At 39.9% G+C, this 20649-nt stretch overlaps 1 protein-coding gene across 15 annotated transcripts in view; it reads left to right on the top strand.

Moving 5' to 3' along the window:
- Positions 1–20649, top strand: part of DLG2 (discs large MAGUK scaffold protein 2) — a 1327559-nt gene that overhangs the window by 1260945 nt on the left and 45965 nt on the right. For all 15 annotated transcript variants that reach the window (XM_057316878.1, XM_048217415.2, XM_044390952.3 and 12 more), the window contains 2 exons: positions 1369–1545; positions 10271–10346. In XM_057316878.1, coding sequence (XP_057172861.1) covers positions 1369–1545; positions 10271–10346 — 253 coding nt within the window. The remainder of the gene's footprint in view (positions 1–1368; positions 1546–10270; positions 10347–20649) is intronic.

The raw sequence follows: 20649 nt of genomic DNA on the forward strand, positions 1-20649 counted from the left end.
AATATTTGAGAGCTCTGCATGCCGTCTTCAGCTCTTTTTGGTTGCCATGACAGCAGATGTGACATTTCTTTCATGAGGGGAAAAGAAAGGAAGAAAGGAAAAGAACCATACTTGGTCCTCAGTGATCTTAGAAAAAATCTGTTCCCCAGATCTGTCTAGTTTTGCTTGCATAGTGGGTTACACTCTAAGGAAATTGTCAGAATGGTATCAAAAGGGAATAAGCAGGGAGCTGGCAAAATCTGCTTCTTCTGAGAACTTGTATGCTCTATGTATGTGGTGGTGGTTGGTGAGGGGAGATACAGGAGGAGGCAGGCAGTATAAGATTTGACACAAATTGTCAGCTACATAAGGCAACACCTAGCTACTAAGGTCTTGGTCATTTCCATTCTGTTTGCAATTCCTTCACCCCACCAATTTACACATGTTGCAGTGTGTTTGGCTTAGCAAAGGCTCAGCATGTGCTCTTTAGTGAGGGAAACATGGTACATAAAGCAAGAATTACAATTCAGAGTGATGAGCAGGATGCTGAGGTAGGCTTAGCATTCTGTGCAAGCAAAAGGATTTGTCTTATTCATATAATCTTGATCTGTAGACATATAAACATGGGTGTAATTATATTTTTTCATTATTGCATTTTGAGCATTTATTCATGCCATTGGATTAACCTTTGCCACCATTCAATTTATTTTATTCTTTATTTATGTTTTTGTGGTTTTAATTCGCATTTTCTTTTTTAAAAAATTGAATTCCAGTGTAATTAACATACAGCATTATATTAGTTTCAGGTGTATAATACAGTGATTAAACTGCAACCATTCAACTTCAGTAACAGTCTGATAGTCCCGTGAGTGGAAGGATCACAGTCCCCCATGGGATGACATTTAAGTTGTTACCATTTTTCCCCATTGCAAAGGAAAGAGTTGTATGGACTGATACATCTGAGAGGATTTGTTCATAACACAAAATGCTTCATTCAGAAAGATGTCCATGTTTCTCCTCATTATTTCCTTCTCTGTAGTGACTTTTAACATTTGATTGTAGTGGGAGTGAAAATAATCTCAGGTACTGAAATGCCTTTGCCACATCTCCCATTATCACCTTGCCACATAGGATGGTCTCCAAGAAAAGAAGCAGTACCCCAGTTTTAGGGGTCCAGAGGCTGCCCCTGTAGCCTCCAGGGAGAAGAAGGAACTAAGGTTGATTTGTGACCATAGTAGTGGGAATGTAGACTGCAATCCTGGAAGTCATTCTGGGAGTGCTATCGAATGGATGAAGGATTCTCAGGGCAAGAGTGGGTAATCAAAATGGTGAATTTGAGATCTGTGCTGCAGAAGTTCCTAATGATGTTCTCTCTTGTCATTTCTACAGAGCCATGTTTGACTATGACAAGAGCAAGGACAGTGGGCTGCCAAGTCAAGGACTTAGTTTTAAATATGGAGATATTCTCCATGTTATCAACGCCTCTGATGACGAGTGGTGGCAAGCCAGGAGAGTCACGCTGGAGGGGGACAGTGAGGAGATGGGGGTCATCCCCAGCAAACGGAGGTAAAAAGGCCTTTTCTATTTCAAAGTGTTTGCTTTTCAGCTATCTAGGGGGTGGAAATAGGGAGGATGAAGATATGGCAAACTGTTCACAAAATAACCGTTTGAGTGGGATAGTCAATCTGTGGGGAAATTGTCAGTGGTGACAGGTGACATGAATTAAATATTCTCACTCATCTCATATAAGGGTTTTACCAAAACTGGTGACTATGGTAAGGCATAACGAAAGAAAGGGAATCAGCTTACACCACCTTCCTAAAACATTTACCAGCATCCACATGTTTTAAGATCATCTTATCAGCACGTATGCTGACTTACACACTCAGATGTTATTCCAGAGGTTCAGACTTAACAGATAACCTTACAGAAAGTTCAGGTGAAAGCCAAATAAAGTACAATATGCTAAGTGAAGGTCCTACCTATGTATTACGTTCAAATATTGATGGCAGAAAAACTAAAAACCTTAATTTCAAATTCAGATGCTTGGGATACGAGTTGTTTGAACATCTGGTGAGTTCTAAGACTGGGTTTATAACTGTTTGTTACTGTTTAGTTTACTCCTGTTCCCCACCCACCCCTCAACTCCCACCTTCACTCAATCAGATACTTAGTTCTGTATGTGTTTCCTGAGTCAAGAGAACCATGCTCTTTCTCTTCTAAACATTTAGTCAACTATGCTTTCAAAAGACAGGAATACACTTTGGAACAGCCAACTCCATCATGCATTCCAGCAGCTTATAGTGATCATGACCAGGGAGGAACTTTCCTTCCCATGAACCTCTTTTTGGCACCAAGATGCTGTCCATGAAACATTTGTCTGTACCCCAGTAAAGAGATACAGTTATGAAATTAAAGTCAGGAATAACGTTTATTCAAGGCAGTCACCAGCTTTTCTCAAGCTACAGGTTTCTCAAAGGGCTTTTCTCCTCCTCTCCAAACACCCCAAATACCTCTGTAAAGAGTCCTCAGAATAACTGAGTGCTCTAGGCTGAGATCCAGCGACGGAGCTAGCACAAACCGTAGGAGGAAGAGGTCATTCATACCCAAGAATCACTCTGTGGGGAATTAGCACCCCAGAGAAGACTGGTCCTTCTCTGCCTCTGACCACACAGCCCGGGGGGAATGTGGGGAGAGGGCAGCAGGCTGACTGTCACACAGATGCTCCCTCATAGTTAGTGGGGAGGAGTCACAAAGAAGCTGCTGAAACTCCAGAGAACCTCCCTACCCTCCATGCCCCTGTGTGGGTCTCCTGCCAGCACATAGTTCTCTGGGTCTCTTTAAACCTTTGGGCTCTGGGATGCTTGGGTGGCTCAATCGGTTAAGCACCTGCCTTTGGCTCAGGTCACAGTCCCAGGGTCCTGGGATCGAGTCCTGTGTCCAGCTCCCTGCTCAGCTGGGAGCCTGCTTTTCCCTCTGCCTGCCACTCCCCCTGCTTGTGCGCGCTCACCCTCTATCTCTCTCTCTCTCTCTCTCTCTCTGTCAAATAAATAAAACCTTTTAATAAAAATAAATATAAATTAATAAACCTCTGGGCTCCACAATAGTTGCTTCACATTGCTTTGAGAGGACATTTTGAGTTTGTACTGTGGCTTGTAGGGTTTTCTCAAAGGGTGTATATTCAAAGCAGTGACTCTCAGCACTAGTTTATATTCTGTTTTTCCATTTCCATTTACTTAAAAAAAAAGTCACAGCAACGTGCATTTTGGTTTGCTTCTATTTAATTCATCAGAGCTATCTGAGTGGCTAATCTGTAGAAGAAAGAGCTGTCTTATTGAATATGGCCCCAAGGATGGAAGTGAGGTAGAGGAAGGAAAGCTATGTGGGAATAGATTTCAGCTCATCTTAAAGAAACTCTTTTACTGGTTGGAGCTGTGTAGAGATGGTATGGATTACGTAGGAAGATAGTGAGCCAGAACAGTGGTTTTCATGCCAAGGAAGCATTATAAAAGCTTAGACATGCCCGCTCCCTCCCTCTCTGACCCTCTCCTCTGTGTATGCATGTGTGTGTGTGTGTGTGTGAGAGAGAGAGAGAGAGAGAGAGAGAGGGTGCACAAGCACACGCACACACACACACACAAATATTCTAATTCAGTCCATCTGGAGTGGGTCCTGGAAATCTGTATTTGTTTGTAAATCCCTCCGGGTGATTCTGATAATAGAAGGTCTGGTGTCAGGAAATATAATAAAAGGGACTCAAGCTTTGTATAGAGAGTTAACTACACAATTTTTCAGGCCCTTTCCAACCCAGAGGTTCTGTGATTCTAACCAGCCTTGTCAATAGCCCTTCATTTGTTCAATTATACTTCATTTTCTCCCCAAGGAACATTCTCAGTGCTATTCCTCTTGAGGCAATTTTCCACCTCCTGGTCGTTATTGTCAAGTTGACTATCTTTTTTATTTTGGATAAATACCATCCTAACAACCATACTACAGCTAGCCTGAAAAAGAAGTTTGTCTAGTGACTCTAATGTTGATATTTATTTGCATTCTATCCATGAATGTCACAGTAGCTTCCGTGTGTGTGTGTGTGTGTGTGTGTGTGTGTGTGTTTATGGCCATAAATGAGTTTCTGTCAACTTTTCTCCTTAGGATTTTAATCCTTTCAAAAAATGTTATTATTATTTTATATGTTTATAAAAGTAACACAAACACATTTCACTGTAGGAAAGTGGGAAATTTTTGAAAAGTAAAAAGAAGAAATAAAAATCATTTATAATCCTACCCCACAAAGAGTTCTTACTGCAAGGCTTTCTCATTTCACACTACATTTAGCATCTTACAACTCTAGCTCAAAATAAGTGGGAGTTGGTACAAATATGATTTACTATTAGATTATCATTATCTCCATTTTACAAATCAGGAGGTTGAGGCATAGAAAGGTTAATTACGTTACCTGATATTGCCCAAATAGTAAGTGGCAGAACCAGGTTTTGAATCCAGGCTACAAAATTGATACTCTTCTTTATTTTTAAGGAGAGAGGAAAAGAGAGGAGGGGAAAGACAGAGGGAGAGGGAGAGAGAGAATCTTAAGCAGGCTCCACGCTCATCATGGAGCCTGACGTGGGGCTCAGTCTCCCAACCCTGAGATCATGACCTGAGCCAAAATCAAGAGTTGGCCACTTAACTGACTGAGCCACCCAGGCGCCCCAACAGAACTGATACTTTTAACTTATATGCAGTCCTTCCCCACAAAGTTACAAAAATAAGACTTGGCAAAATTTAAATCAGCAAGCATTGTTTGAGCAGTGTCTGTGTGCCAAGCACTGTCATTGGGTCACTGGAGCCCAACTGGAATCACATGTTTGTGGGACTAAACATGTGACTAAGGCACAGCTACACTGTTATTAGGTTAATGAGGGCTCTTTCTAACCAAAGGTACTGTCCTAGTCAGCTTGGGCTGCCATAACAAAATACCATAGACTGGGTACTCTTAACAACAGACATTCATTTCTCACAGTTCTAAAGGCCTAGAGAGTCCAAATTAAAAGGCACTGATTATGTGGGTTTCCAGTGAGGGCCCTCTTCCTGGTTTGTGAATAGCTTGCTTGCTGTACCCTCACATGGCTAAAAGAGAGATCATTTCTCATGCCTCTTCTTATAAGGGCACTAATCCATTCATGAGGGACAACACATTGAGTCCATACCAGGGTCAAGCAGACAGAAGGACGAATTCCATCTGATGATCACACAAACCACGTATGGTGCCAAGTGCTTTCAGATACACAATTTCATTTCATCTTCACAAAAGCCTCATAAGGAAACTGAGGGTCTGTTGCCCAAGGAGGCACAGCTAACCACTGGCTGAACCCAAGTGTCTCTGATAGCAAGACCAGATGGCTTTACACTCTACCAAGAGTGTACTAGAATTATCAATTAAGAGTTCTTAATATGTATCAGACACTGGGCTAAACAATTTTTATATTATCTTATTTAACATTCACCGTAATTTTTTGAAGTCTGTGTCAGTACTCTAAGCTTACTGACATAAATCCTGAGATCCTAAGACGCTGAATGACCTTCCCTAAGTCACAGAGCTAGTAAGTGGCAGATGCAGGATTCAAACCCAGACTTGTATGATTTCAAAACCTGGGCTCTTAGAATAGAATCACTGTTGCCTGAGACTATGTAGTTTTTATGAGTGGCCAAGATATGATTTGTTCAACAGTCTCTTAATCTGAGTCTTTATTCATTGCCCCATAGTGATGGTCACCTGGGCTCTCAGATGACAGGTTTGTAGCTAGCATCGCATTAAGGTTTACTCACCTAGCCTTCACACAGAGTCTATGGCCAGTCACATGGATGGCATTTCCATCCTTGTAGAGCACGGGTGCAGGAACACCAGCACCAAATGATGCTCCCACCATCCAGTGCTCCAAGCCTGACCTCATTATGTGTTTGGCCAGGACCTGAAAATGCCAGATGGGAAATGGGTGAGAGGGCAGAGGGAGACAGTTGGGCTCATTGAAGCATGACCATTTGGTACTCCCTGGAGATGCTAGCTGTCAGAATTGATTGCTCAGATTTTGCCATCCAGTTTATATTTTCAGCATTTTGGTCAGTGACCAAACTAGGGTGGAGAATATTATTTCTGCTTAAACAATCTAATTAATTGCTTGCCTCTTGAGTGTGAGAGAAGTAAGACAGTATTTCTCATCTCAATTCAGTCTTTCTATACAGGTGGTCCACCATTTCCTTAGGTAAAGACCTGTGGGCTTTAATATCATCTATTTCTGACAAAAGAGTCTTACTTAGTAACATAATTAGAGAAGGTGATGCTAAACTTTAAACTTTTGTAGATTCTTACCAAGTGAAAAAGTCATGAACTGGTAAATAATGTTTTATTAAAAACACTGCTTGAGGGCAAGTCACTTAACTCTTGAGCCTCAATTTTCACAAGAATGCTGCTTGAGGGTTTATTCATGCATTTGCTCATTCATTTGTTCATTTATTAAACAAAGATTCATTAAGCACCTACTATATGCCCAGCTCCATCTTAAGCCCTGGATCATTGTGCAGTTATTGATAATATAGGCAAAGTGCTTAGAACAACATTGAATACTTTGTACACACTCAAATGATGGGTATTTTCTTTTCTTTGTATTTGAGCTTTTAGTGCTTGAAAGAACACACCATTATTTAGAGCCCTATTTCCCAGCCCTAACTCTTCATTTGAGCAGTAAACCATCCACCTGCATCCCAAGAAGCACTAGAAGAGAGGAAGGGGCTGAGGTAGGTAGGAGAGAACATAAGACACAGCCACCTACCACTGAGAGAGGTAATTGACATGGGCCTCTGTGATGGGAAAGCAAAACTATGATGGGGTTACAGTGAATGCAAAAAGACTGCCAAGGAGAGAAATTAATTCAATATTTATGACATGATTAAATATTTATAGTGCTGCATGTAGTCATTTAGCTAACCTAAATTTCAGTGTTAAAATTTATTCTAAATTTTAAAGCACAGGGGCCTCTGGGTAGCTCATTTGGTTAAGCATCCGACTCTTGATTTCAGCTCAGGTCATGATCTCAGGGTTACGAGATCAAGCCCTGCATTGGACTCCACAATGGACGTGGAGTCTGCTTAGGATTCTCTCTCTCTTCCTCTCCTTCTGCCCTCCTCCCCCTCTCCCCAGCTCTCACACTCTTAAAATATATATATATATAAAGCCCAGCCTGTTATGGTATGGTGTTATGTAAGTGATTAGGTTATGGTTTATTTAATTCAGGACATTTGGGATATGGGCATGCAAGGGAGAATGTTGGTTATCATTTGTGAAAAACTTAATGCAGATTTCTGAAGAACTGTATTGGCCTTAAAACTGTGTATGACTCATCCAAAATCTCATTTATGGTGAGAATTCCCACTGCAAAAGAGAAACATGGAAGGTCTTGAACGCTGTTTCCCAAACTGAGTAGATGTGAACAGACACTCAGGTTAGCTTTTAGTAGCTGTGTGTTCAGGCCCTATTTCTACCACTTTATAAACTTGGCAAGCTTCAAGTCTCAGCTTTCCCAGCCATAAAATGGGGTCAGTAATACCTACATCACTTGGTTATTGTGAGAACCAAATGAGACATTGTAAGTGTAAAGGAATTTTTTACTAGTAATTATGTGTAAAAACTTCAGCCAACACTTGTAGTATCATCATGATCATTAATGAAACTTCCAACCCCAAGAGAAAGCAAAACTTTCCAACTTCCTTCATGAGTGAGCCAAAACCATGCCACCTACAATAACACTTTAAAAATGGTTTTTTCTATTGCCTGTTTGAAGATTAATAAACCATAGCAGATAATAGGCATGTGTGTGTGTGTATGTGTGTGTGTCCATCTGACTTAACATTCTCTGAAATCCTCTTAAGATTTAAGGGATGAATCAGTAAAGATAGCCTAATAGGGACATTTCTTAAAAAATCTGAAAAGGGTGAGCTTAGAAACGAGGGGGTAAAAATTAGAATGTTCTGTCCAAACTGTTCTTAGAATCCGGACTTCAGCCTAATACATGTATGGAGCCCTGTGAGTTCTGTGGGTCCGTGCACAATTTTTTGCATAGTCTGATCAAATAACCATGTGTCCTCTGCATGTCATTTTGGCATCATCTGATGTACTAGTGTTTCCCATAATTATCCTGGTTAATGCAAAGAAGCCAGGATAAAGTCAGGGCTGTAAGAACGGTTTTAGAAGGATCCAAAGAGATGAATATGAATTAACATTTGCACTTGAATTAAAACCGGGAAAAGCTAAAGTTGCTCAGAACAGGCATTTTCTGAGTGAGCATCTTTCCACTTGGCAGCTTACCTTTTTTCTGAAGTCTTCCTTGTGCTCTTCCCAACTGTGGTCTGTAGAAACTCTCAGTGGAACATATTGCTTTAATATCTGAGGTTAGATATGAAAATTTTTGTTCAGCTGTTTCCACTCAAATATTCTCCTCTTGCACTGAAATATATTCTGGAACTCTGTTTCTGTAACTATAGAAACCCCGATCTGCACGGTGTTTCAACTGGGAACACAAAAGAGCTCTCAGTTAAAAAGCAATATGTTGTTAATTATTGATCTATGAATAGCTTAGATTTTATAAACCATTAATTTCTGTAGATTTGGGGTTTTTCTTCTCTCTTTTCTTTCCCCATTTTTGAAATTAGAATTGGCCATATTTAAGCAAATAATCAAGTCAAAACAAGGCATGGAAGATTATTTTAGTTAACAGCAGTTTGTTGAGGATTTGCTCCAGGGTGCTGCAGAGTGACATATGGGTTCGCCCTCAAGGAATATACAGCTTTGTATGTGCGCTGGGAAAATAAACACAAGGAAACAAGAGATAATACAACATGAAGATACAAATAAGTACTGTAGTGTCTTAAAGGAAGGAGTGATCATGTCTAATTCAAAAGGCTCAAACAAACAAAAGTCAAGGATATACTTACCTTCTCTTTACCTCTTTCAACCCCATCCTTCAAACAGGCACAAGTCCTACCAATTTTAGTTTACTACTGTTTCTTAAACCCTTCCCTCCCTTCTACCTCATTATCATTTCTGGCCAGGATTGTGGCAGTAACTTCTCAACAGGCCTCCTGCTTCCCACTGTCCCTTCTCTCTTCCAGCCTATCTTCCTCCTCCACCATGGTCATTTATTCCAATGCTAACCCATTTGGTCATTTCTCTGCTTTATGTCCTCTCATAACTCATGAAGATTCCCCAAGGAAAAAGCCCGAGTCCCTAGTGTGGATGGGTATCTTTTATAAGGAAACCTCACCACCTCACTGTCGTACATCCCATCCTGTATATACCCCATACCAGAATCTTCCACAATCTTTCACTTGCTTATATCCTCATAGTATGTGTTGTTCCTTCTGTCTGAGAAATTCTCCCTGAACTTTTCCTGCCAGCAAGCTCTTTCTTGTCCTTCAAGTTTCACATAAATTGACACCTCCTCCAGGAAGCCCACCCCAATGCTTTCTACCCCCTCCTTCTCATCCTCCAATGAGATAGATGCCCCTCCCCCATTGCTGTCAACAGTCTTACTACAGCATTATCAGTCTCTTTATGTCTTTGTTCCTACCGGGAGCACATTCCTGGGTGTTTATTGCAGTCATGCTTTTTAATTTTTTTTTCTTTGTTCCCCAACTCCTAGCTTGATACATGATAGGCACTCGATGAGTGTTTGATGAATGAATGAAGTGTCAGGTACAATGATGAAATCTGCAGAGATGACAGGAGAACAGGACTGGGGAAAAGGAAAAAATTCAAGATTACCCATAACCTGTTTGGTTTTGAGGTCAAGGTAAATACTGTAGTGTTGCTAAGGGAAGGGAAGAAAAAGGAAACCAAAAGAAAAGAGTAGGAGAGATGAAGTGTGCACAGGTGAACAAAGGAAAAGAAAGAAGTTTATTTAGTCTCCACTTAAGTGTTCATCTCTGTGGACTGTGATTTCTTATAATAGATTTTTGGTTGATTTATTCAGGCATTTAAGTAACTAATATTAGTTTTTCTCCTTTTTTGTTTCTTCCAATCACTGTGATTCAGTAGACATCACACAGAAGTTTCAAGGGATGTGTTAGCCTCTTAGAGACAATATACCAAGACTTTTTTTTACCAAACAAAGAAACGGGAGTACTTTAGAATGTATTGTATTTGAGATGTAGGATAAGAAGAGATATTCTTCATTTAGTAAGGAACTTACTCATAAATGCCTTGCCGTGTGATCAACTCTGTATTTTCAATTTTCTTTAGGGTGGAAAGAAAGGAGCGTGCCCGATTGAAGACAGTGAAGTTTAATGCGAAACCTGGAGTGATTGATTCAAAAGGGGTAGGTACAAAATAACTGAAATATTAAGTTCTCTTGGCTGCCAAGGGTTTAACTATAATTAACATTTAGGCTTTCAGTAACAAAGAAATTATGGAGCTACCAGACAGTAGAGTACTGTTATAAATGTACTGCTAAAAGTAATCATGTATTCTCTGATGAAATAGATTTGTGGTAAATATATTAAATACTGGGGGTAAACCTGCCAGTGGTCCACAGAAATGATGTGTTGATGAAGGTGATGTAGTGATTACACTGAAGAAGAGAAAAGATAGTTTAGTGTTTTCATTTTTTAAATTTTTTCTTATAAATTAATTGTTCGAAAAGGATGGATTTTATAAAAAATACCTACCTGTTCTTCACAAATATGTGTAGTCTGTTACATATTATAAAGCTAAGACAGTTGTCATGGAAATACATGTGTGGGTCATCTAAGTGAATACATGGATTGTTGTGACAGACATAGAAGAGAACTGACAAGTGAAATTTAATCACCAAAATTAAAGTATTATGTGCACATGTATCTATTTTAATAACAGCTTTAATGAGATAAAATTCACATACCATACAAGTCACTAATTTAAAGTATGCCATCCAGAGGTTTTTAATATATTTAGTTAGACAGTCATCCCTATAATCAATTTGAGAACATTTGATCACCCCATGAAGAAACCCTGTAGCCATCACTTCCCATTGCCCCCCAGCCTCACCCCCACCTCCACCCTACCCAGCCCTAGGCAACTACTAATCTATTTTGTCTATAGATTTGCCTATTCTGGATATTTTATATACATGGGATTATATACTATGTGGTCTTTTGTGACTGCTCCTTTCACTTCACATAATGTTCTCATGCACAGATAGTGTGGCATATATAAGTACTTTTATTTTTTTTCATTGCCAAATAATATCCCATCGTAAAGATACATCTCACTTAATTTATCCGTTCACCAGGTGATGGATATCTGGGTTCTTTCCACTTTTTGGCTATTATGGATAATGCTGCAGGGAACATTTGTGAATATATTTTTGTGTGGACAAGTGTTCTTACTTCCATTGGGTATATACCTAGGAGTAGAATTTCAGGGTCTTATGATAACTCCATGTTTAATGTTTTGAGGAACTTCCAGACTGTTTTCCAAGGTGATTGTACCTGTTTATATTCCCACCATCAGTGTATGAGAGTTCCAGTGTCTCCACATTCTCACCAACACTTGTTATTATATGTCTTTCTGCTTATTTGGTCTGAAGTGGTATCTCATTGTAGTTGCAATTGACATTTCCCTCATGACTCTTGGTGTGCAGCATTTTTTTCATGTGCTAATTGGCCATTTCTATACCCTCTTTGGAGAAATGTCTATTCAGATCCTTTGCTCATTTTTAAATTGGGCTTTTTTGTTATTGTTGAATTGTAGAAATTCTTTATATATTCTGAAAATTAATATCTTATCAAATGTATGCTTTCCAGTTATTTTCTATCATTCTGTAGGTTGTCTTTTCAGTCTCTTGCTAGTGTCCTTTGATGCACAAAAGTTTTTAATTTTGATAAAGTCCAGTCTACCTATTTTTTCTTTTGTTACTTGTGTTTTTGGTGTCATACAAAAGAAACCATTACCTAATCCAAGGTCATGAAGATTTACATCCATATATTCTTCTAAGAATTTTATAGTTTTAGCTCTTCCATTTAAGTGTTTGATCCATTTTGAGTTAGTTTTGTGTATATGATATGAGGTAGGATTCCAATGTCTTCTTTTTTTTGCATGTGAATTATCTTCTCAGTTTCATTTTTATTCTGTTCATTTCAAGTTTATAGGAATGTAAATAGTTTTTATATCAATCATATCCTCCTACCTTGCTGAACCTATTTATTAGTTCTGATAATTTTTTTCGTAGATTCCTTAGCACTTCCTACATACAATATCATCATGCCTAAAAAGAGAGTTTTACTTCTTCCTTTTCAATCTGGATGACACTTTATTTCTTTGTCATGCCTGATTGACCTGGCTAGAGCCTCCAGATCAATACTGGATAGAAGTGGCAAGAGCAGCCATTCTTGTCTTGTTCCTGACTTTATGGGGAAAGCATTCAATCTTTCACCATTAAGTATGATGTCAGCTGTGGCTTGTACAGCTTTTAAAATCTATTTTTAAGTAATAAAACAAGTATCTCATTGCTGTATTGTAAAATGCTGCCCCCTACCTACGCTCTCTCTTCCTGTGCTTTTTCTTCATCTCCTTGCCTTTATCTTTCTGTCCTAACAATTCTGTCTTGTGAGCATCACACAGAACCACAGATTATGGTCAATAGATGTCACCATGAAAAACAAAAAGAAGAAAGGCTGTCATTTCTCAGGACTTTTGAGCCCCAAACCACAACACTGCCCCTTGTATTTTGAAATAGAAGTGTCACAGGGCAGCCCAGTCATTGATACAATAATTTCATTCCCCTAAAACATTCGGGTGAAACGGGAATTTATTTAAACATAAGGTGTCCCTCTTAAAAAAAAAAGGGAGGGTATGTGTCATCATGCATGGAGTCCTTTCAAATAAATACTATTTATAAGCAAGGAAGCAGGATTTTTCACTGATTCTTAGTGAGAATTTAAGGATAGAGCCCCTGTTTGTTTCATACACATAATGGAACGTATCAGAAAATTTTTCTTGAATACCTGCCATGTGCCAGACACAGGGCTAGAACTTGTGAAAGATACAAAGTGTAAAACAGGCCCTTGTCTTCAAAGCTTATAACATCTGTGAGGGCCCAGATGTCTTTTTGATAAGGCTAAGACATGTGTATTATGCTTTTTAATCATATTGTTAAATACTATTAGGTAATGCCAAAAAATAGGATATAAATTCTAGGACTTGAATGACTATTGAAGGAGGACGGGTGACTGTGTGAAAAGGGAAACCCTGGACCAACAGTCATGAGGGTCAAGTAACTTAGGTTCTAGTTTGAGTTCATTATTAAGTCACCACTGCTCTTCGGGCCTCATTAGCAAAATAGCAGCTTTGAACTACATCAAGGATGTCAGGCAAGTTTCACTACCTATATGATGGATTGATTGTGATGGTGGATTGATAGTTTCTTGTGGACTGATAATTTCTACATGGAATATTGTGTTGAAAATGATTCTGAGATCATGTATGATCTCAGCAGGAGGAAAAAAAATTCCATGATTGACTATCCGTGCCTAGCACAATGTTGAGAATAGTTCTCTGTTTGAGGTTCCCTAGGTTCAATGATTTTTAAGGTGCCTTCCAGCAGTAATTCTTCAAGAGCCTATGAATTAAGAAATAATAAATCAAAGTTTTCCAAATCCCCATGAAAAAAATACATTAATAAGAAGACTCTTGCCGAGGGTAGAAAATAAAAGACGATTAAGAGAAAATGTGCTGAAGAAAGAGAGAGACTCACTGTGGGGAGAGTTGAGAAGTTGGGTCAGGAAAAGCCACTCACCTTGACCCAAGGACATGGACTACAGAACTTAGTTATTGTTACAGAAGCCTGTCTGGGACCTAGGGATAAACTCAACGTAAACTGAGGACAAAGGGGCACCCGGGTGGCTCAGTTGGTTAAGTGTCTGCCTTTGGCTTAGGTTATGATCCCAGGGTCCTGGGATCAAGCCTGGCATCGGGCTCCTTACTCAGTGGGAGTCTGCCTCTCCCTCTCCCACTCTCCCTGCTTGTGCCCCCCCCCAATAAATAAATAAAATCTTTCAAAAAAAACACTGAGAAAGAAAACTACTTGGAATCAGAAAGAGAGTGGGATATTTGAAAGGACTTTATCATCAGCTGGCATTTACACATTGTGAAACATGAGTTCAAAGGGAAAGCCATGGTTGCTGCCCTGGAGAAGCTTAAAATCAGTTAGTATGGATGAAGCAGGTGGTGACAATGGCCTTATTAGAAATATGTATACCATGAAAATTCAAATTAATGGGTGTAGGAATGGCCAGAAAGCACTTCATAGAAGAACTTAGACTTCAACTGACCTATCAGTGCTTGAGTTATTTTTCCAGAACTGTCCATTGATTTAAAAATACTGAATGCTATAAAGCAGCGGGCATTGTGCTAGTTGCCTTGGAGGGATAACAAAGTAATTAAAAAGGCAAGGTCTCTCATTTCAAGGAGCTCGCAAAGAGAAATAGAAGAAAGCCTAGCAATACAGCATCACTGATGATCCTCATAAATTTAGGGAGCTCACAGTCTTTATCTGAAGTGTCAGGATACTGGGCCTCAAGAAGATGAGCTAGTTTACCTAAGATCACACAGCTAATAGGTACAGGTGTCAGGTTTGTACTCAGAACATTTCGACAGCAGAATGTCCATTTCTTCATACTATATTTTGTTGGAAGTCAGAAGGACAGTTACTAATCATGCCTTGGGTAAGAGAGAAAGAAAGCTTCCAGAAGAAGGTGGTACTCAACCAAGATCTTGAAGTCTGAGTAGGAGTGTGCCACATACAGGATAGAGCATGAACATGAAGTTGGAAACTGTAGGCTTGTTAGAGTGAGGCCAAGTAGACCAGGGACACCAGATGGATGGTGTGGTTGGTGTAGTGGTGGTTGGAGCAAATGGGGCTGACCAGGAAGGTCTGGGAGGTCAGGCAGCTTGTATGGAAAGCCTGGTTTGAGCTTTGAAGCTCACTGAATTTTGAGAACATCTAGGAGGAAGTCTAAGGCTCTCCGTTTGAAAGTACTCAGTTGCTACAAATGAAGTGCCCAGGCTTTTTGTCCACTGCACATGCCTTCACAAAGTTTGTGTCTACACATGCAAAGGGCAAGTGGACAATTGTGTCAGTAACCCACATAATTCCAGCCTACCCAGACCCCTAAGCTCAAGGCGGCCATCTGTTTGGATGGGTCTCCTTGAGAACTATCTCAGTTTCCCAGATCCCAATGCAGGCAGGCTTCCCTGAGAATGTCAGTTAATTCCTAAGGAGTCTCCACTCAAACTGGCCTCTGGTGAAAACTTAATCACTCCCTTAATTTCTTTCATTGGTCTTTTAACTTTTTTCATCAATTTCATAATCAACCATTCTATTACTTATTGAGACATTTAGGAAATTGTATGAGCTTCACAATCGAGCTGTTCTCCATTGAAATTCAATGCATATTTAGTGATTTATGCTAAATTTTGTTTCATTTTATTTTAAAATCCCTATAATTTAAAGAAGGGAAAGATACATCTGAAAGAGTATGAGAGTATCGATATTCTTACTAAATGCCAACCATGTGCAATGTGTAAGTGCCTCCTTTGCACCGTAAATCCTTTCTAAAGTAAAGGAGGTTATAAGTAAATAACTAGTGCTATTTAGTCACAGGCTGGTACAAAACCGAGGTGATAGATGTTTTCGAAGTAGTAAGAATGTTCATTGCAAAAACTCAGCTCACATAATCTCTAATACCCACAACAAAATGTGAAGGGAAGTTATTTGTTCCCTTTTTACAGATTTGAGGAACCTAAGGTTGGGGCGCCTGTGTGGTTCAGTCGATTAAGCCTCTGACTCTTGGTTTCAGCTCAGGTTGTGATCTCGGGATTGTGAGATCAAGATCAAGCCCTGCATTGGCCCCGCACTCAGCACAGAGTCTGCTTGAGATTCTTTGCCCCTGCCTCTCCCTCCCCCTCTGCAACTCTCCCCTGCTTGTGTGCATTCCCTTGCTCTCTCTCTCTCCCTCTAATAAATAAATAAATAAATAATAAATAAAATCTTTAAAAAAAAAAAAAGAAGGAAGAAAGAAAGAAACTAAGGCTTAGAGAGGCAAAGAAATCTGAACCCATGTCTGACTGATTCCAAAGCCCATAATCTGTTTACTACAGCACGCCCTCTTCCTATTAAAACCATGTCACTTGGTGCATTTTAAGAAAAATGAAGAAGTATACTGAATTGGGTTCAGCTTTGTCAAAAACTGACTTGGGCATAAGCTTAAATCCTGAGAGACAGAGCTGGTTTCCTCAATGATGTACATCTTTCTGGGTGAGAACTCTGAAGTGAGCTTGGAGCTGCACACTTCCTCTAATTGTGGCCTGCCAGAGGGATAAGTCTTGGTAAATGTGTTCATTTACTCATTCAATAACCCTTTATTAGATGCCAGTACAAGCAGTTTGCCAGGCAATGTGGACCAAGCCGAATAAGATGTAGTCACTGCCCTGAAGAAGCAGGGATACTAGGGGAGAGAAGGAGTCCCCATAGGGAACAACTGATTAATACTAAACAAAAGGGACAAGAAACTTGCTCTGCAGTTCAGAGGAGGAGATTTTGGCTTGGAAGCTGGGAGAATTTGAATTTGGAGGGTGGAGTGAGGGGACCTTGAAGTATTAGTAAAATTTGTAAGAGGGCAGACAATGGGATAGGAATAGGATACAGGATACTTAAGAGGGAAAACATTGTTTACATTCATTGCAAGCAACAATTTATGAAGGGGAATAAAAGGACTCAGAAGTGGAAAGTTATACTCAAATCAGTTCTGGTGCCTTAAATTTTCTAGGAAACCTGGACTTTATCCTGTAGACAGAAGAATTTTAATGGTTGCAACCAAACCCAACCTAGTGATTTCCCCTGGACTTGCGCGCTGAATGTACTTGTGTTGCTGCCCAAATGTCACTCCCTGGCAAAGGTCCAGACTTACTCATCTGTGCCCCTAGTACCTAGCATGGTGTCCACCAGAAACATTCTGTCTGCTCAATCCTCCCTTCTTGGAGGAAAGGAAAGTGAATGATCAGAAGTAGATTTCCAAGAGATCAATCTGGTAACTGTGAGAAAGACTGATTGGGAAATGTTTGAGAAAGCTATCACAGCGTTCTGGATGTGAGATTTTGAAAATCTGAACTTAAAACAATGGCAAAAGAAAAGAAAAATAGGAAACGATTACTAAAGAGATCTGAGAGAGGACTGTCATCCTGGATATCTGACCTAGTGGTTCCTAATATTATTCTGTTTTATTTTCCCAAGCCTTGAGCTTCCTTTAAGAGGGGATATTGACCGTGAGAGAGGGCATGGGACAGAGACGGAGCTATGGTGATAGGATCATGGCAGCCTCCCTGAATCAAACTGGAGCTAGCACTGAGAAATCTCCGTTCTGCTTCATATATTCTTGGAAGTTTCCATATGACCATTGATTCCTACTATGTCATGTACAGATAAAGACACTGAGAATCATTTTTCTGGGACACAGACTTAGCAGCAGAGCCTGCCATTGTATCATTTATCAAAAAAGTGACTTGACAGTGAGTGCTTTGTTAGCAAGTAGGAATTATGTTTGCTTCACCGGGGTGAGTTACAAGGATTGCTTTCGTAACAACTTCAAAGTGACATTTGAGTTCCAAGGGAAAGGTCATTACCACCCTCAGAAGAAACCTCCTTGATAGCGCTAGTCTTCGGATGACTGGAGCCCCGTGAAGAGCTCAAATGTCCAAGAGTAAGTCAGAGATTTAGGGAAGTGGAGTGGAAGGAGCACCATACTGCCCCACTCCGTGAAAGCAGCATTTCTCCTCAGAGTTCATCCACCCAGAAAAGGCACCTCCTCAGGTTGCTTATTTTCACTTCCTTACTCTAGAACATCTAACAGATTCCTTATTGGTCTTCCAGCTCTCAGATTTCTCCTCTGATTCTTTCCCCATCCTGCATACAGTGTGGTTTTAACCATATTAGCATTTTTTATATAAAGAACAAAAACATGGCTGTGTCCAGAGAATTCTTCAGTGTCCCTAGACCATCCTGGGGAGAGCTGCTAACTCATCCTATTTTTTTTTTTTTTGAACGTGATGATCACATTTATCCAAACCTTGAGCTCCCATGTCCCTTGAGAACCATGTGAGGAGCACACAGATCGTTCTCTATAAAGAAGTACTTGTAGTTTCTCTGAAGATGGTTCTCAGAGGGGTCTACAGTTGAGGATTTTAACAGAAGTTAGATTAAAGTTTTCACAGATCACCCTGCGGCTGTGTAGAATCAATTTCCAAAAGAAGGCAACCCTAGAAAGCAGGAGTCCATTTTGATAATGCAGGTGAGACACAAAGAAGGCCATCCCGGGTCCATAGAGTACCTATGGAGAGGAAAGAAGAGACCAGAAAATATTTAGCAGAAGAAAAAAAAAAAGTGTGTCACTTGGACCACTGACATCAACATTAGCTAAGACTCTTATTGAAAATGAATGTGCCCAGGCTCAACCTCAGTCCTTTGGAATCAGAACCTCTGGGGATGGGGATAGGAAAGCTGCATTTCAACAAGCTCCCCAAGGGTTTCTTTAGGCTTGCTGAAATTTGAGGGACATAAGCATAGCCGAAAGATTTGATATCAGATAGACTGACCAACTCTGCCAGAGTTACCATAACACGTCTAAGCTTCAATTACCTCATGTGTAAAACTAGAGATTGTATTAAAAGAGATAATGTGTATAAAGTACCTAGAAATATTAGTCTATCTCCTCCCCCTGCCTACCACCCCCCACCACTACCCACACACGCACCTATCTCAAACTCATCCCCGTATAAGGCTAGAATGAGCAACCTCCTCAAAGTACTCTATTCCTTAGATTCTAACACCCCTTTTGCACGGATGAGAGGAAGGGAGAGTTGCCTGCAACTTTGCCCTACACCCATCTGCATAATGGGTAAGCTTTTGACTCTGTGCTTGCTGACCTTGAGGTTAAGCAGGAAGGGGGAGGTGGCAGCAGGACTGATCTCACTCAGTCCCCAACTCCTGCCCCTGCCACTGCTGTGAGTCAGGAGTATTTCTGAGTTTTCTGCCATATTGTGTAGCTACCATGGGAAATTCTAGAATCCCTGCATTTCATTCAGTACACCAGTTATTCTGAACATCTGTAGATTGCTTTATTGTCTACGGGTTGTTTGTTTGTTTGTTTTTAAGTAGGCATTGCTTATTTGTTTTTTACAAAAATCCTGTGAGGTATGTATTCTTAATACGCTCCTTTTACAATGAGAAAACTGAAGTCTACAAGTCCGTCGAGCTAGTAAGTGGCAGAGCTGGGCCCTGCGTGATGTCATATTGCATGAGCAAACTAGAGTAATTGATTCTTTAAGGCATTTTTATGTATGAACTCATTCTAGATGTTATTAGCATAGCTAATTCTATCTACTCAATTAGTGATGCTACTAGGGCTAAAGTAATATAAATAGGAGATGTATAATTTGTGGTTATATAAATATCAAGTATAGTTTCACCAGATGAGAACACTAAGCTTTTGTTAAATTTTCTTCCCGCTATTAATTCAGAATGTTAAGTATTATTCAGAGAATTTGGCTCAAACCCATTTCTACTTTAAAGTTAATCATGAGTCCATTCCGCTTCACTACAGAGCTTCCTTTAACCTGACTCTTTAAGGCAAAAGGCCCAGAGTGGCACCTTAGGTTGTCCGTATTTCATTTTGCGGAAGTTTTTAACTCACCGAAAGCTAAAACATCAATACCGAAAGATAAAGATGCAGGAGTGACTACCCAGTCATCTGACTTCCTCACTATGGTGATTAGACTCTTAGCAAGCAAAGATAGTATGTATATCTTGCCTCTTTTCAACTGTGCACTGTTTACGTGTGAGTAAATTGTTTTTTAATGACAGATCATGTAATATCGGAAACATTTCAACAGCAGCTTCTGCTGTGTTCCTAATATTCATTAAAAATACCTAAGTACTTTACCCTTTCATTAGGGGGGAAAAAAAGTAGACTCTGAAATGTAACTGTCCTGGATCCTGTATTTAGCTTTTCTAACGATGTAATTTGGAGCCAGTAGCTTCTCTTTCTGACACTCTGATGTTTCAGCTATAATAATAAAATCTGGAGAGTAGACTGCAAGTTCCTTAAAGGCAGGGAATGTGACTTATTTAAGGCCTAAAATAGTTCATGGCATTCAATCAATAATTATTAAATTAAATAATGTGAGAATAAAGAAGGTGACGTATTGAGAGAAAAGTTATGTAAATTAGAAGGTACAGCCCACATGGATTCTGCTGCAGCTTAGAGAACTGAACGATCTATTACTGCCTTTAAAGGAAGGTTCTCTTGATCTGAGTGTTATTCTCCTTTCACTGCAATGAATAGATTTTGAGTTTCCCCCGTGTATGGGATGCTCCTCTGGCTACGGAGTAGGGACGTGGATGAATAAGGCCCGGCCTCTGTCGTCCCAGAGCCTCCCTTCTGGTGCATACATACACCTGTTGTTAGAAACCAGCACCAGTTTGTGCAGGATACTAAATTAACCACTGAACTGAACTGGAAACCCACCCAGGGCAGAATCAGTAAAACTGTTGCTAAAAGAAATTTTTTAAAAAATGAAACCAATTTTAG

The sequence above is a fragment of the Ursus arctos genome, unplaced genomic scaffold, assembly GCF_023065955.2.
Source record: "Ursus arctos isolate Adak ecotype North America unplaced genomic scaffold, UrsArc2.0 scaffold_22, whole genome shotgun sequence".
Lineage (NCBI taxonomy): Eukaryota > Metazoa > Chordata > Mammalia > Carnivora > Ursidae > Ursus > Ursus arctos.